Raw genomic sequence first — 27,888 nt, 5'->3', positions numbered from 1 at the left:
GAAAATCACAGATACGATTTGCTGGGATAGTTACTACAATGTTGATTGTCAATAGTGAAAAACAGGAAAATGTCTCACTGTTCATCATTAGGGAAATACATACTCCATCAGAAAATAGAATACTGTGCAGCTTTTTATAATTGAGTGATAGCTACATGTACTAATATGAAATGGTATCTAAAACATTTAGTGGAAAAGCCAATAAAATGATTCTGTATTTGTCTAATGCTATATATTCTTAGAGGCACATAATCAAATGTGTAAATGGATAAAGTAAATCTAGAAAAGTAAATTCTAAACTGTAACCTCTGTGAAAGAATAGAATTGAATGAAAAAAGATGAAGGCTGAATTGTTTTTAATGTACATTCTCTACTTTTTATGAATTATCCTCTTGAACCGAAACATTAATTTGTAATTTTTTTAAAATACCAGAAAAAAACATTGATATGCTTCTAATGATGTCCTTTTATATTTTTATCTGGTCTAGAATTAGACGGTTACAAATATTGCATTAACTAGAATTAGTTACATTTTGCTTCCCTTGTTTTAGAGATTCAACACATTTTTAAAAATATTTCCATCCAAATTATTTACTCATAGGGCAAGCTACCACTTTTAGTTTTAAATGAATGAGGTAATACCCACATTTTTCTTCTGGAGGTAATAAATGTAGGCATATATAGCGGCAAATTAAAATTTACATTCTATTTGAGACTATGCTGAATTAGTGAGTTTGGTACTTATAACTTACAATAAAACAACCTAACTAAAATACATATATCAATTTCGCCTTTAGCCTCTACAAATAAAACCACTCTACAGAAGACTGGAATTGCAAGCAACCTTCTGGATGCAATCTCTCAGGGAAATGAATCACAACATACATTGGAAAAGTGCATTGCTTATTCTCAACCTTTTGGTGATTATACACAGGTAAGCGATTCTTGGGGTTTTATGAGATGTTGAAAAATTAGTTCTATATCATGTTCACTGAGTATGATATTGTGAGTCCTGTAATATCATGGTAAAGTTAAATTTCACTGGTCTACACAATGTTTTTTGCTCACCATTTGGAATTTTAGAACATGTTCAAGAGATTGTCATTTTGCACTGAATATATACTTCTTATTGATTAGTGGTTGGCAAACTACAGACCAAATCCAGCCCACCACTTCCTTTATAAATAGTTTTAATAGAATATAGCCACATCCACTCATTTACATATTATTATGGTGTAGAGTTGAGTAGTTAAAAACAGAATTATATATATGGACCCAAAGAGTAAGTATTTACCATCTGATTCTTTACCAAAAAACTCTGTTGACCTCTGATTTATACCAGTATAGATCTAAGAAAACTAAGGAAATATCTTTATTCTTCATCACTGTTCACTGATAGAGAACCCTAATCATAATTGCAGGCACTAGTGTGCTAACTTATAAAACCATCAGTCCATCAATAACATACAGAAAGTATTACATTCAAAAGATGGTACTGTGTCCTTAACTTTGTTGATTTTGCTTTGGCCTTTTCTCCTTTGGTTCTTAGTTCTGATATTATGTCATGTTATATGATTTGTTAAATTTATTCCAAGGAAGTTATAAATGGTATTTTCCTGATTTCTCTTTTTATTACAATAGTTTGTTATTGATGTGTATGAATGCAGTGGATTTTTGGGTACCAATTTCATAGCTTGCCATTTTACTGTATTTGTTTATTGTAATAAGTATTTTCTGGTGTCCTTGGGATTTTCTATGTTATATCATCTATGTTGTGTCATCTACAAATAGTGATAGTTTCACTTCTTTCTTTCCAGCTGACATACTTTATATCTATTTCTTGTCTAATTACTCTCCCTGGATTTCCAACACTATAGTGAATAGTAGCAGTAGGAATGAACATCCTTATCTTGTTCCTGACCTTAGAGGAAATGCTTTCAGTTTTTCTCTGTTGTGTCTGAAGTTAACTGTAAGGGTTTGTCACATATGGCCTTTATTGTGTTGAGGTATGTTCCTTCTATACCAGTTTTGTTGACAGTTTTTATTATAAATGAAATTTGATTCTTGTCAAAGCTTTTTCTGTGTATAGAGAGTGATTTTTGTCCCTTTGGTTGATGTGATGTAGAATGTGACATTTATTGATTTATATATGTTGAACCATCTTTGTATCACTTTTAGGCGTATAATTCTTTTAATTTACTGTTGAATTCGGTTTGCTAGTATTTTGTTGAAATTTTTTGCATCTGTGTTCGTTGGGGATATTGGTCTACACTTTCATTTTTTGTCCTGTTCTTGTCTGGTTATAGGATCAAGTTAATGTTGGATTCATAGACTGTATTTGGAAACTCTGAAATTTATCCAGTCTTGGCAGTAATCTGTGGACTGTTTATTCACGAAAAAATGGCTGTAACAACAACTAGCTATAGGTCTTCTAACCAACTCTGTTACTGTTCTGTTCCTGTTTCCAATACCCCATCATCAGGAAGCTGGCAAGCCACCAGAGAGACAGGAAAGTGTTATAGCTCCCGTAAAGTCTCATTCCCAGATTACCATCCTTATTTGACCTCTCTTTTGATTCCTTGAAAGACTCTGGCTTGCTAGGCTATTTTTATTTGACCTTACTCAGAACCCAGTGTGAAAAGCTTTTCTCCAGAAGAGTGTATTGAAAATAATTTAAAAGAGGGCCTCCCTGGTGGCGCAGCGGTTGAGCACTGGGCTGCGAAGCTGCGCGCAGCCTCTGCAGCGCCGGTTCGATCCCCAGCTGCTCCCCGGCCACCGGAGGAGGGTCCCACATGGCGCGCAGACCTTTCCTGCCGCCCACTGCTCCCCTCAGCAGTGTACTTCGGTCCTTCTGCCTGCTCTGCTTCCCTCTCTGGCTCTGGTGAACTCTCTCACCCTCCCACGCTTCTGACTGTACCCAGTGCTTGAATGAATGAATGAATAAATAATTAAATAAATAAATAAATCTTAGAAAAAATATTTAAAAGAAATTATTTAACTTTTTGATGGCCTGAGGTAATAGATAACCTTTAAGGCAAAGAACAGGCTAGCCAAAAAGCTTTAAAGGAAAAGCTGGGGAATTTGAGGCCCATGGGGGCTTTGAAATACTCTAACACATTCCTGGGACTCTTCCAAGGTTGTGTGCATGTATGGGACTGTGCACACAGTTGGAAAAGACTCCAGAAGGCCTTCAATTCTCACACGTAAAGGCAAAAGCAGTTTCAATTGACTGGCTGGGTGTTGAAGGCATGGCCCTTATACATAGGCTCTCATATATACATAGGCTCTCAGCAAAGTCTGAGAGACTAATCAGTTCTGTGTGTTTCACAGATTCTCTTTGCAGTCATTAGCTGACCGCTAAGCTAATGGAGCAGCGCTCAGTGACCATACACAGCAAAGAATACAGGCTAAATATAACTTATTCAGAAGCCACTAAACAATAAAACAGCAATAAAAAATTCTGAAAGCAACTGTAATCTGATTTCCAGAGTTGTAATACTATGTTATTTTATTATTATTTTTTTATTTTTTTAAAGATTTATTTACGCATACAAGAGCTGGGGTACAGGTCAGAGATGCGGGGGATGAGAGGATTCACCAGAGACAGAGTGGGGAACAGAACAGGCAGATTGACCGAAGTATACTGCTAAGGGGAGCAGCGGGGAGACAGGAGAGGTCTGCTGCACCATGTGGGTTGCTCCCTGGCCGGCTGGGGATCGAACTCGTGCTGCAGAGGCTGCGGATTGCTTCACAGCACTGAGCTCAACCGCCTGTGCCACAGGGAGGCCCCATAGTTCCGTCTTTTCATTGTTTATTCTTTTTATTTTTATTTATTTTTTTTAAATAATAAATTTTATTTTTATATTCCCCCATACAATTGCAAACGCCCCATTCTGACCCCAATCCTTCCCCTCCCGCCCCCCACCCCCCAAAAAGTGTCTCTGGTTCATAGTTTTCTGTTGATTTTGATTTTCACTTTCTTATATTCATTTTCCTGGTCCCTTATTTAAGTTCTTTAGATTCCTGCTATGAGTGAGACCATCCGGTATTTTTCTTTTTCTTTTTGGCTTATTTCGCTGAGCATGATCCCTTCCAGCGCCATCCATGTTGCTGCAAATTGCATGTGTTTATCTTTTTTGAATGCTGAGTAATATTCCATGGTATATATGTACCATGGCCGGCTGGGGATCGAACTCGTGCTGCAGAGGCTGCGGATTGCTTCACAGCACTGAGCTCAACCGCCTGTGCCACAGGGAGGCCCCATAGTTCCGTCTTTTCATTGTTTATTCTTTTTATTTTTATTTATTTTTTTTAAATAATAAATTTTATTTTTATATTCCCCCATACAATTGCAAACGCCCCATTCTGACCCCAATCCTTCCCCTCCCGCCCCCCACCCCCCAAAAAGTGTCTCTGGTTCATAGTTTTCTGTTGATTTTGATTTTCACTTTCTTATATTCATTTTCCTGGTCCCTTATTTAAGTTCTTTAGATTCCTGCTATGAGTGAGACCATCCGGTATTTTTCTTTTTCTTTTTGGCTTATTTCGCTGAGCATGATCCCTTCCAGCGCCATCCATGTTGCTGCAAATTGCATGTGTTTATCTTTTTTGAATGCTGAGTAATATTCCATGGTATATATGTACCACATCTTCTTGATCCAGTCATCTATTTTTGGGCATTTGGGTTGTTTCCAAAGCTTAGCTATTGTAAACAGTGCTGCTATAAACATAGGGGTGCAGGTGTTCTTTGGAATTGATGTTTCTGTGTCCTTTGGGTAAATACCTAGGAGTGGAATTGCTGGATCATACGGGAGCTCTATCTTTAGCTGGTCAAGAAATTTCCACACAGCTCTCCATAGTGGTTGGACCAGTTTGCACTCCCACCAACAGTGCAGAAGAGTTCCTTTTTCTCCACACCCTCGCCAACATTTGTTGTTGCTAGTTTTTTTAATATGTGCCATTCTCACTGGTGTGAGATGGTATCTCATGGTAGTTTTGATTTGCATTTCCCTGATTACAAGTGATGTTGAACATTTTTTCATATGTCTGTTGGCCATTTGCATTTCCTCTTCAGAGAAGTTTCTTTTTAGCTCTTCTGCCCATTTTTTGACTGGATTATTTTCTTTGTTGTTGCCGAGTCTCATCAGCTCTTTGCAGATTTTTGTGATCAGTCCTTTATCATTAGTGTTGGGTGCAAAAATGTTCTCCCAGTTGGTGGGGTTTCTCTTTGTTTTTGTTATTGTCTCTTTTGCTGTGCAGAAGCTCTTTAATTTGATGTAGTCCCAGCTGTTTATCTTTGTCTTCACTATCACTGCTTTGGGTAATGTGTCTTTAAAGATGTCTTTGACCCCAATCCCTCCCCTCCCGCCCCCCTAAAAGTGTCTCTGGTTCATAGTTTTTTGTTGATTTTGATTTTCACTTTCTTATAGTTATTCATTTTCCTGGTCCCTTATTTAAGTTTTCTAGATTCCTGCTATGAGTGAGACCATCCGGTATTTTTCTTTTTCTTTTTGGCTTATTTCGCTGAGCATGATCCCTTCCAGCGCCATCCATGTTGCTGCAAATTGCATGTGTTTATCTTTTTTGAATGCTGAGTGTCAGAATGGGGGGGCTGCAATTGTATGGGGAATATAACAATAAAATTTATTAAAAAAAAAAGATGTCTTTGATGTGCAAATCCCGTAGTGTTTCGCCTATATTTCTTTCTATGTATTTTATGGTTTCAGGTCTTATGTATAGTTCTTTAATCCATTTTGAGTTGATTTTTGTGTATGGTGTGAGGTAGTGGTCAAGCTTCATTCTTTTGCATGTAGCGACCCAGTTTTCCCAGCACCATTTATTGAACAAACTTTCTTTGCTCCAATGCATAGTCTTTGCTCCTTTGTCAAAGATTAGTTGACCATAAATCTGTGGGTTTATTTCTGGATTTTCTATTCGATTCCATTGGTCTGTATGTCTGTTCTTGTTCCAATACCATGCAGTTTTGATGATTATGGCTTTGTAGTATAGTTTGAAGTCTGGGAGTGTGATGCCTCCATTCCCTTCTTTTTTTTTCAGTAGAGCTTTGGCTATTCGGGGTTTTTGGTGATTCCATATGAATTTCATCAATAATTGTTCTATTTCTTTGAAGAATGCCATTGAGATTTTGATTGGAATAGCATTGAATCTATATATTGCTTTTGGAAGGATGGCCATTTTAATAATGTTTATTCTTCCAATCCATGAGCAGGGGATGTCTCTCCATTTCTTTGTGTCTTCTTCTATTTCTTTTAACAGTGTTTTATAGTTTTCTTTGTATAGGTCCTTTACCTCTTTTGTTAGATTTATTCCCAAATATTTGATTTTTTTTGTTTCAATAACAAAAGGGATGGTTTTTTTGATTTCTTCTTCTTCAGATTTATTGTTTGTGTATAGGAAGACTACTGACTTTTGCGTGTTGATTTTGTATCCTGCCACTTTACTGAACTGATTGATGAGTTGAATTAGCTTTTCTGTGGAGTTTTTGGGGTTCTCTATGTATAATATCATATCGTCTGCAAATAGTGATAGTTTGACTTCTTCTTTTCCTATTTGGATTCCTTGGATGTCTTTCTCTTGTCTTATTGCCCTGGCTAGGACTTCCAGTATTATATTGAAAAGCAGTGGTGAGAGTGGACATCCTTGTCTTGTTCCAGATCTTAATGGAATTGCTTTCAGCTTTTCACCATTGAGAATGATACTGGCTGTTGGCTTGTCATAGATGGCCTTTATGATGTTGAGGTATGTTCCTTGTATCCCAAGAATTTCAAGGGCTTTTATCATGAATGGGTGTTGCACTTTGTCGAAAGCTTTCTCAGCATCTATTGATATTATCATATGGTTTTTATATTTCTTTTTGTTGATGTGTTGGATAACGTTGATTGATTTTCGGATGTTAAACCATCCTTGTGCCCCTGGAATGAATCCAACTTGGTCATGGTGAATTATCTTATGGATACATTGTTGGATTCTGATAGCTAAAATTTTATTGAGGATTTTTGCATCAGTGTTCATTAGGGAGATTGGCCTATAGTTTTCCTTTTTTGTGTTGTCCTTATTCGGTTTTGGTATTAGTGTAATATTGGCTTCATAGAACGTGTTTGGTATTGTCCCTTCCTTCTCAATCTTTTGGAAGAGTTTGTGAAGGATAGGCACTAATTCTTCTCTGAATGTTTGGTAGAATTCATTTGTAAATCCATCAGGTCCTGGGCTTTTGTTTTTGGGGAGGTTTTTGATTACCATTTCAATTTCGCTGCTTGTAATTGGTCTGTTTAGGTGTTCTATTTCTTCTTTATCTAGCTTTGGGTGATTGTAGAGTTGTAGGAATTTGTCCATCTCCTCTAGATTGTTGAACTTGTTTCCATATAACTGTTCATAGTAGTTACTGATTATTCTTTTGATTTCTGCTGTGTCCGTTGTGATTTCTCCTCTTTCATTTATGATCCTGTGTATTTGTGCTTTCTCCCTTTTTTCCTTTGTGAGCCTGGCTAGGGATTTGTCTATTTTATTTATTTTTTCAAAGAACCAGCTCTTGGTTTCATTGATCTTTTGGATTGTTTTTTTAGTTTCAATTTCATTTATTTCTGCTTTGGTTATTATTATTTCTTTTCTTCTACCGGTTTTGGGGTTTTTTTGTTGTTCTTTTTCTAGATCTTTGAGCTTCGAGATTAGGTTGTTTCTTTGCGTTCTTTCTTGTTTCTTGATGTGAGCTTCTATTGCTATATATTTTCCTCTTATTACTGCTTTTGCTGCATCCCAAACATTTAGGATATTGGTGTCCTCCTTGTCATTCAATTCAAAGAATTTTTTAATTTCTTCTTTGATCTCCTCGTTAGTCCAGTGGTCTTCCAGTAGTGTGGCTTTTAATCTCCATGAGGTAGGATAGTTCCTTGCCTTCTTTTTATGATTTATTTCTAGTTTGATGCCTTCGTGGTCAGAAAAGATGGTTGGTATGATTTCAGTCTTGGTGTATCTGTTGGTGTTTGTCTTGTGCCCCAGTATGTGATCGATCCTGGAGAATGATCCATGTGCGCTTGAGAAAAATGTGTACTCCGTTTTTTTGGGGTTTAGTGTTCTATAGATGTCTGTTAAGCCCAAATGCTCTAGGTCCTTATTCAGAGCTTTAGTTTCTTTACTTATTTTTTGTCTTGTTGATCTATCCATTGTTGATAGTGGTGTGTTGAAGTCTCCCACTACGTATGTGTTTTCTCTGATGTCTGTTTTCAGAGAGGACAACAGTTGTCTGATATATTTTGGTGCTCTTTCGTTTGGTGAGTATATGTTAATGAGTGTTATTTCTTCTTGAAGTATTGTCCCCTTAATCATAATGTAGTGACCATTGGGGTCTCTTTTTATTTTTTTGAGTTTGAAGTCTGTTTTATCTGATATAAGTATAGCTGTTCCTGCTTTCTTTTTTGGCCCATTTGCTTGTAGGATTGTTTTCCATCCTTTGACTTTGAGCCTATTTTTATCTTTTGTAGCTAAACGTGTTTCCTGGAGACAGCAAAAGGTTGGGTTTTGTTTCTTAATCCAGGCTGCAACTCTGTGTCTTTTTATTGAAGAGTTTAGTCCATTTACATTTAGAGTTAATATTGATATGTTAGCATCTGTATTTGCCATTATGTTTGTCTTTCCTTTGATTTTATTTATTCTTTTAATAACTTTTTTTTTTTTTTTTTGGTCTTCTTTCGTTGTTATTCATCCCTCTGAGGTTCTGGCTTTAGGATTCCTTGTAGTATTTTTTGGAGTGGGGGTTTAGTCGTAATGAAATTCCGGAGTTTCTCTTTGTCTGGGAAGGTCCATATTCTTTCTTCATGGAGGAAAGAGAGCTTTGCGGGATAGAGTATTCTTGGTTGGCATCTGTTTTCTTGGAGTCTGTTGACTATGTCCCTCCACTCTCTCCTTGCCCGTAGTGTTTCTTCAGAGAAGTCTGATGTCAGCCTGATTGGTTTTCCTTTGAATGTTATCTGTTTCTTCCCTCTTGTCAGCTTCATTATTTTTTCCTTGTCCTGGATTCTTGGGAGCTTTACTATTATGTGTCTTGCTGTGTTTTTCCTTTCGTCGTGGAAGTTTGGTGTTCTTCTTGCTGCTTGTATATCAATTTTCAGCTCCTTCTTCGCATTTGGGAAGTTCTCTTCAATTATATCCATGAATATTTTCTCTGTTCCTACATCTCTCTCCTCTCCTTCTGGAATTCCTATAACTCTTATATTTCCTTTCCTCATGGAGTCAGATAGTTCCCGAAGTCTTTCTTCATTCTTTTTCCTTCGTACTTCTCTTTCCTTTTCTGTTTTGGTTCTTTTTATTTCTGTGTCTTCAAGATTACTTATTCGTTCTTCCATTTCATCTATTCTGCTTTCATTGCTTTTCCCAGAGTTCTTTAGTTCCTCCATTAATTCTTTGATCTCCTGCATTTCTTTTACTTCCCTCTTTAGCGACTCAATTTCCTTCTTCTGATCTATCACTTTTTTAATCATGGCAATTTTAAATTCTCTTTCTGGAAGGCTCAGAAGTTCTTCCAAGTTGCTGTCGTTGCAATCTGGGGAGTGGTTGTCTTTTTGTGGTGTGCTTCTTTCCTGAGGAGTTGTTAGGTTGCGTTTGGTTCTTCTACTCCCTACTGTCTGTTTTCTAATTTGTCGTATGCGTTGGGACACTGTGTTGCTCGGTCTGACTGGCATGTTGGGTGAACTTCTCCGCTCCCCTCTGGCTCTTCCAGGAGCCATCTCTGTCTTCTGGGGAGCTTTCTGCTGGTTTTAGGCAGTTTTTACTGAAGAAATGTCCCTGTTCTAAAATGGCGAAGCGGGATGCAGTCCCTGCGCCTCTGGTTTCAGGCACACTCTTCTGCGCACCCGGTCTGCCCCGGACGTGGGTGCCTGCTCCCTCTGTGGGCTCAGACTGCTGGTCGGAAGGGGTCTGGCGTGGGCTAACTTCCCGGCTGGCCACTGGGTCCTCCAGAAGCCTTCTGCCCTTTTCAAGCAGTCTTAAGAAATTTCCTGTTCTATGGGGTGTTAGTGACTTTTTTTCCTGGTCACTAGGTGGCGCCAGAGATCTCTCCTATTGTCCTTGGGGGGCTGTTTTTCGCCTCCCCCCACCCCGTGGGACAGGGAACAGAGGGGGAATGGTAGGGTACACCTCAACAGCTTTGGGGTGCTGTGTCTGCCTTGTGCCCCACCGTCGTGGAGAACCCACGCCCCGAATTTTCGTGCCCCGGGTCTCAGTTCAAAGCCCTCAGTTCCAGGACGCGGGCTGTAGCCCAGTTCAGTGGCGCGGGAATGGCGCCTTTTGCACCTGCTCCCGTGCCTGGGCGCCTGGTTCCTGCTTACTCAGGGAGGGACCTTCACCTCAGTGAGGACCTCCGCGCGTCTCCCCGCAAGCCTAGGTCGCAGGCGCGGGTACCTGGGCAGCCGTGATCCAGGTGTGCATTTGCTTTTCAAGCGCGCCAAGTGCGCCGCTTTTCCGCGCAAGCTTACCGGCAGCCCGGGCTGTGTGCGCGTCTCCCGGGGTCTTTGTTCTTCTCTAATGGCGCCCGGAGCCGTTCGCTCACCGCCGTGGCGAATCCTGCAGGGTTCGCCTCAGCTCCCGTTCACGGGGTGTGGTGGCTGCAATAGTTCCTTTCCACTTACAGTCCCGCTTGCTGCGTCGTTTGTTCTTGTTGGCCGTTTTGGTTTGTTGTCTTCCTCCTCTCTGCCGGTTGGAGAGTGCCGCCTCTGTGGGCGGGGGAGGGGAGCAGGGTTCTGCGCTTCCCTCCCTTCTAGTCCTCTTTTATGGCCACTTTCTTCTTCGGGTAGTTTGCTGGAGTCACCCGTTTATCTTCCGTGTCCCAGTTCTCACTGGGACCTGCCGCTTTTCCTCCCTATTAACTTTTTTTAATGGGAGATCTTACTCGCAGCGTCTCCTCGCCGCCATGTTGCTTCGCCCCCCTCCTTGTTTATTCTTTTTATTTGTCAGACTATAAAATCTCAACAGAGCTCTCATCTACACTGGTTTTCTTCTACCTGTAAATCTCAAGTCAACTTTCCATTTCGTTATTGTAGTTTTCAAATCCATAATTACCATTTGGTCCTTTTTTATAATAATTACCATTTGTCCTTTTTTATAATATGTTTTGTTACTGATGTTTTCTGATTGATGAAACATTGTTCTCATACTTCTAGTTCTTTTGTGGTTTCCTTTTATTTTTTACATATTTAAATCTCTGTCTAGAGCAAATCCAATATTAGAGCTACCTTATGGCTAGTTTCTATTAGTTGCTTTCCCTCCCATTTATGGACACAATTTCTTATTTCTTTGCATGTCCAATTTTTTTGTTGTTGAACACAGGCCATTTAAAATAACACGTAGGGGCCTCCCTGCTATGTTTTCGGTCCGTCTGCCTGTTCTGTTCCCTGCTCTGTCTCTGGTGAATTCTCTCACCCTCCCACACATCTGGCCTGTACCCCAGTTCTTGTATGCATGAATAAATAAATGTTTTTTTAAAAAAGACAGAATTATGGCAAGTATTACCAAGGCTCTGGAGAAAGTGCTGCCTGATACATTGTTGGGGAGAGTGTAATAATAATAAGTAACATACAAATAATAATAATATACATACCCAACGTATTGAAAATAATTGTCCATACACAAACTTGTACATGATTTTTCTTAACAATATTCGTAAGTCAAAAGAGAAATGATTCATTAATCATTTACTTAATGAATTTTTTAAAACGTGGTATATCCAGACAGTGGAATACTCTTTAGCTGCTAAGGGACTGGAATGCTGATCCTTGTCACAACATGGATGAACCTTAAAAACATACGCCAAGTGAGATAAACCACATGTTACTTAAAAATTTGCTATATGCACTCTAGCAGTGATAATAGCTTTATGATTAGTTGTATAACCTTGTCTCATTTCAGTGTACAGAGTTTGAAGTTAGGTTGTTAGCTAGAGAAAATAGGTTCATCTGAGTCAGAGGGTTAGGAAAAGCCATCTTAAGGGAGAAGCCTTTGAGTCATTTTATGGTTCATTACACAGCTAAATCTACTAGTAAATTATAATCCGTCAAAAATAAGACATCTGGGGCTCCCTGGTGACTCAAGGGGTTAAGCACCAGCACTATAAAGCTATTGGCAGCCACTGCAGCAGGACTTCAATCCCCTCCCAGGGAGGTGACCCACATGGCACAGCAGACTTCCCCTGTCTCGCCCACTGCTCCTCTCAGCAATGTATTTCAGTAGATCCGCTTCTTCTGCTCCCTACTCCATCTCTGGTGAATCCTTTCACCCCCTGCACCTCTAGTCTACACCCCAGTTCTTCTACATAAAAATAAATTAAAAAAAAAAAATCCCCTTCCCTTTTTTTAGTAAAATAGACCAGAATTTCTCTTAAGCATCTTTCAGTGTGACATAGTGATTAGTTTTATATAAAGAATAATATAAGAAATGTTCAGCTACTTGAAATGAATATAGAAATTGTGACCCTTGTCATGTGGTATAGCTGTCATTTGAAGAGTACCGTCCACTTGCATGTTGCAGTTTTACGTCGCGCTTGGTTACAGGGGTCTTTCCTGCCAGGAAGCTGACTGCCTGTTGCAGGGAATCAAGCATAGAATGTCAAAATGATGTGATGAGGGAAGAGGAAACAAAAACAAAAAATGAGCAAAAAGGCCTGGATGAAACGGTCTTTTCATTATAGAGTCTAATGCTGCCACCTAGTGGGCAAATAATGGAGATACTTGCCAAAAAGTGTGTGTCTCCCCCCTCATACATAGAATCATGAGATTTTTATGACAAACATTAACACTATATATATATATATATATAAAATAAATTTTAAACCTAAACTTCTCTTCAACAATAATTTTGGGACCACAGATAATATGAATAGTAGATAATTAACTTTTAAATATTATTATTTTGCTAAAAACTGGAATTAAAAAAGACTGCTTCTGAGACTTAGTTATCCTCATTATTTTACAATCTTTTGTTTACAAACCAATGAAGGAATCGTATACAGTATAAATATGAAAGCATTTTTGAATTGATACTCTTACATTCTCTGATTTTTAAAAGAATTTTAATGTTATGTATTGGGTTTTTTTTTTAAATGTTTATACTTTATGTAATTTGTATAGTTTGGTATACTGAAGTTATTCAGGTTCAGTGATCACATTTTAGAGGATCAGTCATTAAATTCAAAGTAAAACTTGACATTGCTTGTGAAGAAAGGCAAAAAACTTAATTTTTTTCATAGAGATTAATATGAGTTGAAAACAGGGTCTTCCTGGTGGCGCAGAGGGTTAAATGTCAGCACAGTGAAGCTGTTCACAGTCACTGTAGTATAAGTTCAATCCCTGGCCAGGGAGCTAACCCACATGGCACAGCAGACCTCTCCTGTCTCGCCCTCTGCTCCCCTCAGCAGTGTATTTCAGTAGATCTGCCTGTTCTGCTCCCTGCTCTGTCTCTGGTGAATCTTCTCATCCCCCCACAGCTCTGACCTTTATCTCAGTTCTTGGATGCATAAATAAATCTTTTTTAAAAAAAGGAAGTTGAGAAAAATCACTGCATGTGTATGTATGAGGAAGACGCATTTTATTATTTCATTTAATGCCACAAAATAAAGCATTTTGGTATTAAAACATAAGGGGGAAAATTGTACTTAAAGTTTTAGAAATGAACTATGTTTAATGCAGAAAAGATAAGTAAAACTCATGTCTGTCTAAAAGGTGAACTTGAAAACTCTTAAGAAAGTGCTGTATTAGGGATTGGATTCAGATTCTAGAGGAAGCTGGTACAGTCGTTCATTTCAGGTTCTCCATCCAATTTGACCTCGCTAAAGAAAAGACTTAGAAAAAGTAAAGCGGGGCTTATTTGGGTAAAGGTAAGACTGAGGAATCCTTGATAAAGGCAAAATCTTTACAAAAGCAATTTGATTGTGTAGTCAGATGACTGTATCTTAACTGGTTGCATTCCTTTCAGAAGAGCATTAATAATAAGTATTTTTATTTTTATTTTTTTATAGAGGCATGTTTTATTTATTTGTTTGTTTGTTTTGTTTATACAAGCACTGGGTACAGTCAGAAGCGCGGGAGGGTGAGAGAATTCACCAGAGCCAGAGCAGGGAGCAGAGCAGGCAGAAGGACCGAAGTACACTGCTGAGGGGAGCAGCGGGCGGCAGGAGAGGTCTGCGCGCCATGTGGGACCCTCCTCCGGTGGCCAGGGAGCAGCTGGGGATTGAACCGGTGCCGCAGAGGCCGCGGGCAGCTTCGCAACCCAGCGCTCAACCGCTGCGCCACCGGGGAGGCCCAATAATAAGTATTTTTAATTTGGGTTGGCAGTATATGAATCTAATTAAAAATCACTATCAACATTAACATATCCCAGAGGGATGGCCCTGTCAGGGATATTCAAGATTCCATTTTCTCGATTCTTTTAAGAGTTTTCAAACTAGCCTTCAGCCAGTTATTGAAGTCAGTTTAATAATTAAGCTTAAGATGCACTGTATTAAACTGACAGTCAAAAAGTGAAATTGTTATTCATCTTCATTTACATGGAAATAAAGGGTATAGTTACCTGAAGATAAAAATATTTGCTTTGGTCTAAGTATTGTGAATTTCATTGTTTTATATTGCAGAAGGATGTTGGATTTTGTCATTTTTTTTTTTTTTTATTGAGGCGCTGATGTCATTTTTGCCCTCTGTTCTACTGATACGGTGTATTACACTGATTGATTTTCATATGTTGATGTTTCATATTGATGTGTAAATCACACATTTGGTTATGGCATTGTTTTTTATCATGCTGGATTGGTTTTTGGTAATATTTTGTTGAGGATTTGTATATCTATATTTATAGACATAAGGAAGGTGACAGAATGAACAGATATTAGTCTGTAGTTTTCTTTGGATGGTCGATGGTTTTAGTATCAAGGTGATATTAAAAGTAATACAGAATGAGTTGAAAAGTGTTCTTTCATCTTCTAATGTTTGGAATAGTTTGTGAAGGATTGGTGTTAATTCACTTGGGTAAAATTCACCAAAAATCCATCTATTACTGGGTAAAAATATTTGCTTTGATAAAATAATTTCTTGAATCTAAAATAAAAGAGTAACTGCATATCTACAAAATGAGTTTCATAGTAAATGTGTGCAAAATGTGTGAATTGTAAAAGTTAAGGCAGCTTAATGAAGAAAAAAAAAAACTGAGGTGAGAATTGAGTTGGATTCACAGCTGTAGTGTTTATTAGCTGATTTTGACCAAGTCCCATGAAGTTATCTGAGCATTTGTTTTCTCGTCTATTCAATGGAGGTAATTCCTTCTGTGCCTATGGCACAGGGCTGGTGTTAATGATGTGCTGTTGGCTATCATCATCATTACATTTAATCAATTTATACATCACCAAATACATTGTGGTTGGTTATTTTGTTGCTCTGATTTTTGGTTGAATACTAGACACACAATTGCAGTGTTATAGCTTCTCTAAATGCCTTTCTTTAGTCTTAGGAATGCATAAATGCCTATTCAAATTTTTCAGATTTTTCACAGTATACCACTGTTCTTTCTCATCTGTATGTCTAATGTAAAATTTTAACCAGAATTTTGAACTGTACAAAATCTGTGTTTGGCCACATGTGTCCTCCCTGGCTGCATTTTTTTTTAACATTAATTAATTAATTAATTAATTAATTAATTAATTTATTTATACAAGCACTGGGTACAGTCAGAAGCGCGGGAGGGTGAGAGAATTCACCAGAGCCAGAGCAGGGAGCAGAGCAGGCAGAAGGACTGAAGGACACTGCTGAGGGGAGCAGCGGGCGGCAGGAGAGGTCTGCGCGCCATGTGGGACCCTCCTCCGGTGGCCGGGGAGCAGCCGGGGATCGAACCGGCGCCGCAGAGGCCGCGGGCAGCTTCGCAACCCAGCGCTCAACCGCTGCGCCAGGCCACAGGCCGCATTTTTTGTGGAGCTGCTTATAAATCTTTCCAAATTCCAAGATCAAATATATCATTCCTGGTTTATAGTAATTAGCCTGGCGCTGCAGCCCCTGAGTGAGGACAGGTACCGTCTCAGCCTCATTGCCACTTCCCTTCGGGGAGCAGCACGTGTCCCATCAGAGACCTCGCCTGCCTGCCATCTGCCCTTGCTCAGCCATTTCCTTCTCTAGAGGGTCATTCCTGTCGCTTATCTATGCCTGACCTCGCCTCCAAATATTAACTCAAATACTGTCGCTTCAACTTTCGTCCTCTCCCATTTTCTCTTCTCTGAGAAAGCTAGTTTAGCACTTCACCTGTTTCTCTTTTGGCGTGGTGACATTTTCCTTTGAGAATTAGGTTTCCTGCTTTTCTTACTTCCCCTCCTAGGATATGAACTCCTGCAAGGCACAATTCCAGTTTTGCCTGTCTGGATAACCCCACAACAGCCAGCCTTTTGCTATCTGTAGGTAGTGTATGAAGGAATGGATGTCTATATCCTGCAAATATGAAATAAAAGGGAAAGTATTTTTAAAAGATATTTTGGATATTAACACCTTGTCAGATATGAAAATATTTTCTCCCATTCGGTAGGTTGCTTTTTCTTGTTGATTGCATTCTTTGCTGTGCGGGACTTTTTAGTTAGCTGTAGTCCCACTTATTTTAATTTTTGTTGCCTTTGCTCTGGCTGTCAAATCCAAAACATGATTGCCAAGTCCAGTTTCAAGGAGCTTATTAAATGTCTGCTCTTCTAGCAATTCCATGGCTTCAGGTTTTATATTCAAGTCTTCGATCCATTTTGAGTGAATTTTGTGTGTAGTATAGCAACAGTGGTGCCATTTCATTCTTTTACATGATTGTCAAGTTTTCCCAACATTGTTTATTGAAAACACTGTCCCTTCCCCATTATATATTCTTGGCTCATTTGTCTGTAATTTGACCATATAAGCATGAATTTATTTCTAGGCTGTCCTGTTCCATTCATCTATGTGTGTCTTTTTATGTCAGTGCATATTTTAATTACAGTGGCTTTGTACCACAGTTTGAAATCAGGAAGGTCCATGTCTCCAGCTTTGTTTTCTTAAAATTGCTTTGGCTCTTTAGGATATTGTGCAATTCCGCACACTTCTTAGCATTGTTTGTTCCATTTCTATGAAAAATATCATTGGAATTTTGAATATGGGTTGTGTTAAATCTGTAGTTTGCCCTGGGTAACATGGAGGCCTTTAAAAAAAAAAAATATTATTTCCAGCCCACGAGCACAGGATATCTTTCCATATTTGTATCTTCTCCAGTTAACTTTCATCAGTGTCTTACAGTTCTCAGTGTTACAGGTCTTTAGACCCTATGGTTAACTTTATTCCTATAAGTTTTATTATTCTGATGCTATTGTAAATGTATTTGTTTTCTTAATTTCTCCTTCCACTAATACATTATTGGTATATAGAAAGGCAACTGATTTTTGTATATTGATTTTATATCCCACAACTTTGTCTTTCTGATTTGGAGGTCTTTCTTTTTCTTGCCTAGTTGCTCTTGCTGGGACTTCCAAAGTCCAAAGTTGGATAAGCTGTCAAGAGTAGCCATTCTTATCTTATTCCTGATCTTAGAGAAAAAGCTTTCAGCTTTTTGCTATTATGTAAAATGTTATATTGAAATACATTCCTTCTGTATGTATAGTTCCTAACAATGGTTTGACTTGAAATACTTGACTTTATGGTGGTCTGACAATGGTAACGCATTCGATAGAAACCATGGTCCATCCAATATTCTCTCATGGTGCTGAGCCTTAGCATTGAGCCACAACTCCAAGTCAACATTTTCAACTTGGTACTACAAACTGTTGGCATTTTCATCCTATGAGGAGTTTAGTGGGACAAAACCCCATTGTGAAACAAGAAAAAAGTATACATATGTTGTTGAGTTTTTCTTATGAATGATGTTGAATTTTGTTAAATGCTTTTTCTGCCTCTATTGAGGTTGTGATTTTTATTTCATTTGGTTAATCTGCGGTGTTACATGTATTGATTTGCAGGTGTTGAACCATACTTGCATGCCTGGATTAAATCACATTTGATCATGGTATATAACCCTTTTAAATGAATTGCTGGATTTGGTTTGCCAATATTTTGTTAAGCATTTTTGCATCTTTGTTGTCATCAGAGAATGACTTGTAATTTTCTTTTCTGGTAATGTGCTTTCCATGACTTGGTATCAGGGTAATGCTGGCTTTATAAAATGATTTACAAGTGTCCTTTCCTGTATTTGTAAAAGTTTGAGAAGTTAGTATTAATAATTTGCATGTAACTATTCATAGTGGTGTCTACACTTTTGTTTGTAACCTTTCTTGGTGAATCTAATTTTTCTTCAAAAACCAGCTTAGTTCCATGGATCTTTTTAGTCACTGTTTCATATTTCCACTAACCTTTGTTATTTCCTTCCTTCCACTAGCTCTGGGCTTAGTTTCCTCCTTTTTTAAAATCAGGTTGAGCTCTTTCTTAATAGGTTACTTATCACTATATACTTCCCTGTTAAAACTGGTTTTCCTGCATTCAGTAAGTTTGGATATGTTGATTTGGATTTCCATTTTCACCTGTGTCAAGATAATTTTTCATTTTTCTTTTGATTTCTTGACATACTGGGTTTTCTAGAGCCATGTTGCTCACACATTTCTGATTTTTTCCAGTTTATCCTTGTAATTGAGTTCTAGCTTCATACCATTGTGGTTGAAAAAGATGCTTGCTATTACTTGAGTCTTTTTAAATTTATTGATTTGTTTTGTACCTATGATGAACATTCTCCATGATAGATCATTTCTCTCTATATGTTAGGTCTGCCTAATGTATAGTTTAATGTTAATTCTTTTTGACTTTCTGTCCGGATGGTCTATCCATTAATGAAAGAAAGTAGAATGTTGAAGTAACCTACCATTATTATATTGTGATTTCTCCTTTCAGAACTATTACTATTGCTCCTAATTTGGGTTCAGAGATTTTCACAATTATGTCCTCTTGATTAGCTGACCCTTCTTTTATTATAACTTCCTTGTCTACTTACATTCTTTGACTAAAGTTTATTTTTTCTAAGTATGGCTGTCCTTGCTTTCCTTTGGTTTCCTTGTGTGTGGATTATCTCCTCCATCTGTTCACTTTTGGTGTAAATGTCTTAGAAGCTGTGGTATGAGACTCGTAACCAATATATACAGTAGGAGCGTGACTTTTTTTTTTTCCTTTAATCAGAAGCCACTGTATGTCTTTTGTTGGAGAATCTAGCCCATTACATTTAAAGTAATTATACGTGTGGATTTAAAATTGCTACTTACTTTAGGGTGGTTTTGTCATTCCTGTTCCTTCTTCTCTTTATGAGATCTTTGTGGTTTAATGATTTTCTGTAGTTATATGCTTGATTCCTTTTTGTCATACATATATATACACACACCTAGGCTTTTGTTGTGGTTACCACATGACATGAAAGTTAGTCTTAGACAGCTTCCAGTGCATAGAAAAGCTTTCCCAACACCTGCACTTGGTTTGTGGTATCAGTTTGTACCTTATATTACATATCCATTAAGATATTTTATAGTAATTTTGTCATTTAACTTTCATATAATTATGATTTACCCACCACCATTACATTAGACTATTATGAATTTATCTTTTTTTTTAAAGATTTATTTATGCATACAAGAGGTGGGGTACAGGCCACAGATGCGGGGGAAGAGAGGATTCACCAGAGACAGTGGGGAACGGAACAGGCAGATTGACCGAAGTACACTGCTGAGGGGAGCAGCAGGCGAGACAGGAGAGGTCTGCTGTGCCGTGTGGGTAGCTCCCTGGCAGGCCAGGGATCGAACTTGTGCTGCAGAGTCTGTGGACAGCTTCATAGTGTGGTGCTTAACCCCTTGCAACACCAGGAAGGCCCTGAATTTGTCTTTACCCCAGAGCGTGTTACACTTTTGTTTTCCTGATATTCATCATCTTTTCATCTTTAAGACATTTCATAGAAGGCCAGTCTAATGGTGAGAAGCTCCTCCTTGCTTTTGTTAAAGCAAACAGAAAAACAGTTTCTTCAGTTCTAAAGAACAGTCTTAGTTTGTGTTTTCTTTCATACTTTGAACATGTCATCCCTTCTAGTCTAGATAATTTTTGCTGAAAAATAGGATTTCCTTATGTGACAGTTGCTTTTTTCTTGCTTCTCCTTGTCTTTAATGTGTGACAGTTTGTGCCTCAGTTTGGTCCTCTTTATCTTTTTTGGTGCTTCTTGAGGATTTGGTATCTTACCCCAGATTGGGGAAGTTATCAGACATTAATTTTTTGAACAAGCTCTTTGCTCTCCCTTTTCTTTCTGAAACCCCTAAAATGTGTATATTTATCTACTTGATGGTTAATATTAAACTGCATAAACTATCCTTTTTTTTTTTTTTTTTTTGCAACTCTAATTGGATCAGTTATGCACTGACCTGGTTTTGTGTTTGCTGATACTTCAGATTGATCTAACCCGCTATTGACCTCCATTTGCTCAATTCAGTTATTGTGCTTATATCATACAGGTATTTGTATTCTTTAGCTCTCATTTGTTTGGCACTCTAAAATACTTCGTCTCCATTGACATTCTCTTGTTCATGCCTTGTTCTACTGACCTTGGTGACTTTATTTTGCACACTATCAGGTGAATCACTTATTTTGTTTCACTGGAATCTGTTTCTGGATAGTTACTTCTTTTGCTGGGGACATATTGCCGTGTCTTCGTTTTCCTTGATTCTCTTTGTTGGTTTCTACGTATTAGATAAAATAGCCACCTACACCAGTGTTGGTAGAGTGATGTCATGTAGAAGATGAGCCTTGATCGTCCCAGTTGTATCTTAAACTTCTGTCATTGTGACTGCTAGCATCAGTAGTCAAGAGGGTGCTAAGACCTTGCAGACTCATTAGACTCTCAGGCAGAAGCAGAGTTAAGTATGTAGTTAAACCCCTTCCAGGGAGAAATGGTGATGGGCACCTTCACCTGTTCCTGCTGCGCCTGCTATATAGACATTAGGGGGTGCGGGGTGTGAGATAAAGCCATTAGGCTTTTTGTTTACTGCAGTCCTCTGGGACTCATGGATGTATGTTGGCTAGCAGATGACCTAGCAACCAGCCCTTATGTGGCAGCCATGAAAACTGAGTTATTGGCTGCCGGCTCTTTCAAGGGAGATTTTAGTGGCGTACAGTATTGGAAAAAGGTGTCCTCCAAATCCCCTGTTATCTGGGGAAGAGCACAGCCAGCTTCTACCCATTAGGTTAGAAGCCTGATCCTCAAGCAGTAGCTTTTAAAGTATGTAGGTAAACCTCTTCTGGAGAAAAGTTGAGAGAGGAGTGCTCTTAGGAATTTGATTTCCTAGGTTTTCAATCTCGGGCACAAGTGTCACTGGTCTTCTAAACTAGGTGTAGTTTGTCCTTAGTAGAAACGACAAGTTAAGAGTTCATGGCACACGTCTTAGCCATCCACTCTGCGAGTTTCTCAGTCTCTTGCAGAGGAACTTGTTCCACATGTAGCTGTACAGTCAGTGCATTCATGGGAGGGAGCTTCCTAGCTTACCATCTTGGGTTAACGTCGCTTTAGCTCTTAATATCAGTGTTTGAGAACTACCTTACATACAAGGAGGTACAACTACCTGTCGTCTCTAAAGTTGACTAGTTTTTAAAATTGTGAGCATTGCTTTAAAAACAAGGAATCTGTGGGCCTCTCTGGTGGTGCAGGCGGTTGAGTGCCACGCTGTGAAGCTGTCCACAGCCTCCGCGGTGCTGGCCAGCCAGGGAGAATCCCACATGGCGAGGCAGAGCTCTCCTGCCTTGCCCGCTGCTCCCCTCAGCAGTGCTTTCAGTCTGTCTGCCTGTTCTGCTCCCCGCTCTGTCTCCGGTGAATCCTCTCACTCTCCCACGACTCTGGCCTATACCCCAGCTCTTGTATAAATAAAAAAATAAAAACAAGTAATCTGGGGACTCCCCTGTGGCGCAGTGGTTGAGCGCTGGACTGCAAAGCTGCTCACAGCCTCTGCAGCGCCGGTTCGATCCCTAGGCGCCAGCGAGGGTCCCACATGGTGTGACAGACCTCTCCTGCCACGTCCGCTGCTCCCCTCAGCAGTGTACTTTGGTCCTTCTGCCTGTTCTGCTCCCTGCTCTGTCTCTGGTGAGTCCTCTCACCCTCCCATGCTTCTGACTGTGCCCAGTGCTTGTATAAATGAATGGATAAATCTTTAAAAAAAAAAAACAAAAAACCCGAAACAAGTAATCTGGGCCTCCCTGGTGGCGCAAAGGATTAAGCATCACACTATGAAGCAATCCGCAGCCTCTGCAGCAGGAGTTCAATCTCCAACCAGCCAGGGAGCAACCCACATGGCGCAGCAGACCTCTCCTGTCTTGCCCGCTGCTCCCCTCAGCAGTGTATTTCAGTCAATCAGTGTTCTGCTCCCCGCTCTGTCTCTGGTGAATCCTCTCACACACACCCCTCCACATCTCTGGCCCGTACCCCAGCTCTTATATGTGTAAGTAAATAAATCTTAAAAAATAAATAAAAACAAGTAATTTGAATTCTATTTGTAAACTAAATTAGAGGATTTAGGTCACAGGGTTATGCTGTGTATCTGATTTAGTGTGATTGCTATGATTACTGGTGAGGAGCATTTAGGCCCTTTTTATGATCACTTAAATATCAGCGTGTCTGGGATAGATCCCGAAAGTCTGCATTTCAACATGTTTTCCAGGTGACTGTTCTACAACTAAAGTTTGAGTTCACATTGCTTTCTACAATTGCTATTTTCATTGACATTATAGTCACACACTCTCCTTGGAGCATTATTGGTGTTTATGATTCCATATCAATAGTGCGATCAGTGTCTTTTTTTTCTTTCCCAAAATGTTGGTGTGCAAAGGGTACTCAGGCTGTCTTAAGTTCTGTAAGTTATTGTGATGTAAAAACTTATTTTTATACCAAATTGGAAGTGGCATTGCCTTTTAAGAATCTTGAACACTAAATCAATATTGAACTTAGATTTTAGCATTAGTGGTGACTTATTTTTCTTTCGTTCATAGGTTTCATCTTTAAGAAATGAAAAGCGAGGCTCCTCTTATCTCGTCTCTGCCCCAGAAGGTGGTTCAGTAGAATTTGTTGACCAGCATTCTCAGGGCACAGGAACGTATTATATGGAAACCTACTTAAAAAAGAAGCGCGTATACTGAGTTAAGTTTTCACCTGATAGCCTCATAAGGTTCTCTGCAGTACTTCTGCTGTTCCTTGCTGCCTTAACTACATTCAAACTAGCCATATCCTTTAAATACGGGTTTGTAATTTCCCATAAGGAACTGTATTGTGCAGCAGGCAGAACTGCCAAAAAATAAGTAGCAATAAGAGATGTCAATTGAGGACATTTTCCACTAGAATTAGATGCATCTTAATGTGGTATTAACTTACAGTTCATTGGGAGAAATTAACATTATTCCTAGTTTTAGGACTAGGAATAATTTTGACACCATATATAAGTTTGAAGCAATAAATAGGAAACAGTTCTTGTTTCCTAAGCCTTAGAAGAATGAATTTCTTGTAAAGCCAATGTACATTTCAATTTACTTTCACTAGAGGTAATCTCCTTTATAGATTTTCAGAACTTTTCCTACAACCCTAAGCACGCCAGTACAAAAGGCAGTGATGGTAATGTTATAAAGATACTCTACAAGCAAACTAAATTATTAACCTCCCACACAGTATAAAACCCAAATGCAGAGTGATGGTCACAACATCCAAGGTATACCCGTGTACAGATGTTGTACTTTTAATGTTATTTACGATTTATACCTTTTGAGAGAAACAAGAAAGGTTAAGTAGTTTTGGGGGCCGATTCAGTCTTCTACCTGTTTGTGTACTGCCTGCAAGGTAAGAAATATTTACATTTATAAATGGTTGGAAAAGTATATGTGCAGAAAATTTCCCTGGATGATGATGAAGTTCATTTTCGTATAACTACTTTTGTGCTACAATGGTAGAGCTGAATAGGTGTGAGAGACCACAGTACCTGCAAAGCGTAAGGTATTTCCTTTGTAGAGAAACCTTTAAATTCTGCGACGTATTTGTAAGTGGCAAGAAATATTAACTTCCACTGTTTCCTCATGGCATGATTACACAAACCCCGCATTTCTATAATATTAGCGTCCCTTCTGAAGCAGTCTTAGGAAGTAACTGTATTTATTACCATTTTAAGCTGATAAGCTATACCTCATTGTCTCTTATTCAATTTACATGTGAAAGAATTGTTTATTGCATATAACTTTCCATCACCATTTCCTGAAGACCTTGGTAGTTGCATGAGACTCTGCCATCTGAAAATTGCTAAGTTTGTGCCTTGTTATGAGATTTTAAAGAGTTTAAAAGGACTGGGGTCATTGAGACGTCCAAAGTGAGATCATTAAATATCTTGTAAATTGGTAGACTTACTAAGGAACCTATCCTGTTTTAATTATGAAGTTTAAGACTGGTGTATGTTGTAAAGAATTTTACTTGGTGTAAGCATGTATTCACCTCTACTGGAAAATGACAACTAAAAGGTAATTTCTAAGACATATACTACCTGTAAGTAGTGGATAGGTACGACTCAGTAAATAATTGGATGATTCCATGCTCTGCTTTCTCCTTCCAATTTTCCCGTTGAATTAATCCTCTTCAATGCTTAGTCACACCTCTGTGACAGTAGATTTTAAATCAAAGGAAAGTAGGAAGAGGTTGAAGGAACTAAAAGATTCTTTGGATCTGCCATTTGTACAGGTCTGTGCCCCACTGTCATTGAACAGCTAAGTACAAATCAAGTGGTAAGACTAAGGACCATTCCCAGCTCCGTATTTTCTATGTAAACAAGTTGTTTGAAATGCTTTGAAAACAAAATCTTAATATTAAAAGGCATATGCATGTGAAGTCTCTAGTACATTTATTCGTATAAAGAGTAAACAAAGTGCATATAGAGTGGCCACAGGTTTGACACAGACAAGAGACCTTGGTGATGCAGGGTTACTGGACAAATTTAAATGGCAAGTTTATCACCACTGAATCAATTAAAGGTTTTGAAAGGCAAAGCTATGAAACAATGTTGGTCAACCTCCAAGAAAGTGAAAAACGCTAGTGGATCCTGAACCCCATAGTGCATCTAGCTGGGTCTTTCAAGTTTTGTGCCATAGAGTGATGGTCAAAATAGTAATCGTCTCTTTGAAAGAAGGATGGTAAGTATTTATGGTAAGTACGAAATGCTCTAAGAACAGTGCATTCTGACTGGTTGTAGACAGCATCCCAAACCAATTCTGGAACAGCTCGCTCCAAAGTGGTAGAGTTACAAAAGGATATACATGGACATTTCTTAAAAGCACATATTATAGCATCCAGGGTCTCAGAATCAATTCTGATTAATGGTATGCTGTTTAGGAAAGCACTGGCACAGTTTTCAAAAATTAAACATCATGCAGCAAAGTATCTATTCCCCCTGGGGACAGCTCAGTGATTTCTCAAGAGGAGGACAGGAGCTAATAAGCCACTGGAGAAACAAAAGTTGAAGTCCTACTGGTGACAGGAATACACTCATCTATTATTTCAAGAATGACTGGTCTAGCACTGTAGAGACACTAAAATTTGAGGGCAGGTGCCACAAAAAAATGGCAGCTGGGGAAAAAGCAATCCTCCTCTTCAGAGTTTTGGTCTGAAAAATCCCATTTGGATAAGTAACTGTGTTGGTAAACCAGAGAAAGTGGTCGTATCTTCTTTCCAAGAGGAGTGTGCTACTGGTGCCAAAATGAAAAGTAGTAGTACTTACACATGGGTCTGACCCAGGTATCTTTTCACACAGAATATGAACTTTTTTCCATTAAAAATTTTTTTAAATGGCTTAAGTATTTCCTGAGGGGCAGGGAGGGAGGATGACTTGATACGCGGTGGAATTTAAATGCCATTCATGGTAGTTGTTTTAAAAGTGCTTCAAATCCTTCAATAAGGCTCTGAAAAGTTGTCCGATTAGACGGTTGGAGTTCCCAGCATTTTCTCATAAGTTGGTATAACTGTAAAAAAATAAGAGGAGACAACAAGCGTATCTCATAAGAAAAAATACAGCAACTACACTTTGGTATTTTAAAATTGAGACGCTAATGTGTTAATTGACCTTCAAAAAGAATACAGGGCACTGTTTATGGGTGAAGTCGTTTAGACTCAATTTTCCACAATGGTGGTTTCATTCTTAACCGAAAGGGTAAACTCGTAAGTGCTATTACTACCTAGCATAGATACATGTAAACTGCATTCCTGTGTTTGTTACGATAAGGAGCTGTCAAAACGTGCACTAAGTAAGGTAAGCCTACAATGGGAGGCAATGTCATTTTCCCAGAAAGGACCTCTCACAAAACCATTTTTTTGCTTTTTACCCCCATTCCCTAACTCAAGCTAGGAATCATTGAGTTTTACCACTGTAGAGTGGCCCATAGATACCTCATCTGGACAGTTCGGTGGACAAGGCAAACGTTTTCCATCTTTTAATGTATTCACAAGTCTTGTTACTGTCATCTGGCCATGAGTTGGGCCTATCATTTTCAGGAACAACTATTAAAAGAAAACCAAGCAAAATGTTTTTAATTTTCACACATTCATAAAATTAGCATACAGAATGAGGGAAGATTTCTAGAAATGGAAATAAACATGCTTTTGTCCTTAGCAGTATTAAATCCAAGTCCAAAATCCTTATTAGCACTCAATGATCAGTCTGTAATCATTCAGACTCTACCAACGCCGCCTGGTCAAGGAGCCTCAGCCAGGAGAATGATTTCATTTAGGAATAAATAAGGCATCCTTATTCCATGAGCCTGCCCACAGAGAGAACCCTTGTCATCAGAATTTCGGGCTACTTGTGAAACCAAGACTAGAGAGAGCTACAAAGGTAAGTGTTAAAAACATCAACTAGGTGGAAAGTGTCTTTCCAGTGTAATACACCTACAAGGCAGGGGGATACATACATTCCGGGGAGACAAGGAAAACTTACTGCCATGGGACTGGAATCTGAATCACAGTAAGTAAGCAGCTCATGCAGAGTGACTCCAAAAGACCAGACGTCTGAGGCAATATAAAATTTACACTGTATTAAACATTCTGGAGCATACCTAAAAGAAAGAACAGACCTTCATTTCCTGGGACAGATATCCCAATAAACATTACAGAGTAACTCAGGAAGTCACCCATTCAGTTTTTCTTCAGAGTAGTCTAGGCTGTATTGGTATTCCACACTATGCACATCTGCTGCCGGGGGATGCATCTGACATGCAGCCTTTCCACGCCCTCAGTAGTCCAGTTCTGCCCCCACACAACAGCACCTCATGTTTCTGCTCCTCACTCCACAGAGCAGGTACTCACCCCTGGTTTATTTGCCTGATGGCTCTGAGTGAGTCAGCAGTGATTTCACTGCATACTCCTCCTCTAATGTCAACTGTTTTGGTGAGTGATGCCCCAACAACTGCCCAACTCAGCCAGAAAACCCTGTCCAGTTTCCTAAATACTTCTGTCCCCATCTACTTTTCTAACCCCTGCTGTCATCATACTAATCACTGGCCTAGTTCATACGATCACTAGCTCTGGCAGAATCAGACTTCTGGCTCTAATCCTGCACTCTCTTATTTCAGAGGCACCCTAAAACTCTTGGGCTGGAGTACTAGCTCCATAATTTACCTTCCAGTGCTCTGTCTTATTTTCAAGTCTCTTCATGATCTAGCCACATCAAGCTGATTTCCATTCCCGGGATGACCACTGCTCTTTCCTTTTACTCACACATGCCTTCCAGCCATCTCCATATACTCCCAAGAATCTTTGAAGGATTTAAAAAACAAGTCTGAACTGTTCTTACAGTACCACCAAACTGGCTGCCTCATTCAT

General features: G+C 39.0%; 2 protein-coding genes across 2 annotated transcripts in view; one reads left to right on the top strand and one right to left on the bottom strand.

Annotated features, from left to right (window-relative positions):
* RAVER2 (ribonucleoprotein, PTB binding 2) overlaps positions 1-23,183 on the top strand; it is a gene marked incomplete at both ends in the record, with an annotated part of 79,770 nt that extends 56,587 nt beyond the window's left edge. Inside the window, 2 exons of the mRNA XM_084243759.1 lie at positions 798-934; positions 23,037-23,183. Of these exons, the coding sequence (XP_084099885.1) occupies positions 798-934; positions 23,037-23,183 (284 nt within the window). The remainder of the gene's footprint in view (positions 1-797; positions 935-23,036) is intronic.
* A 2,745-nt stretch (positions 23,184-25,928) lies between these two features.
* The window catches only part of JAK1 (Janus kinase 1), a gene marked incomplete at both ends in the record, with an annotated part of 47,501 nt that continues 45,541 nt past the window's right edge, over positions 25,929-27,888 (bottom strand). The window contains 3 exons of the mRNA XM_084242359.1: positions 25,929-26,033; positions 26,458-26,568; positions 27,005-27,122. Coding sequence (XP_084098485.1) covers positions 25,929-26,033; positions 26,458-26,568; positions 27,005-27,122 — 334 coding nt within the window. The remainder of the gene's footprint in view (positions 26,034-26,457; positions 26,569-27,004; positions 27,123-27,888) is intronic.

The sequence above is a fragment of the Talpa europaea genome, assembly GCF_964194135.1.
Source record: "Talpa europaea genome assembly, chromosome: 9".
NCBI lineage: Eukaryota > Metazoa > Chordata > Mammalia > Eulipotyphla > Talpidae > Talpa > Talpa europaea.
The sequence above is the reverse complement of the archived record's forward strand: the minus strand, read 5'-3'. Positions and strand labels throughout refer to the sequence as shown.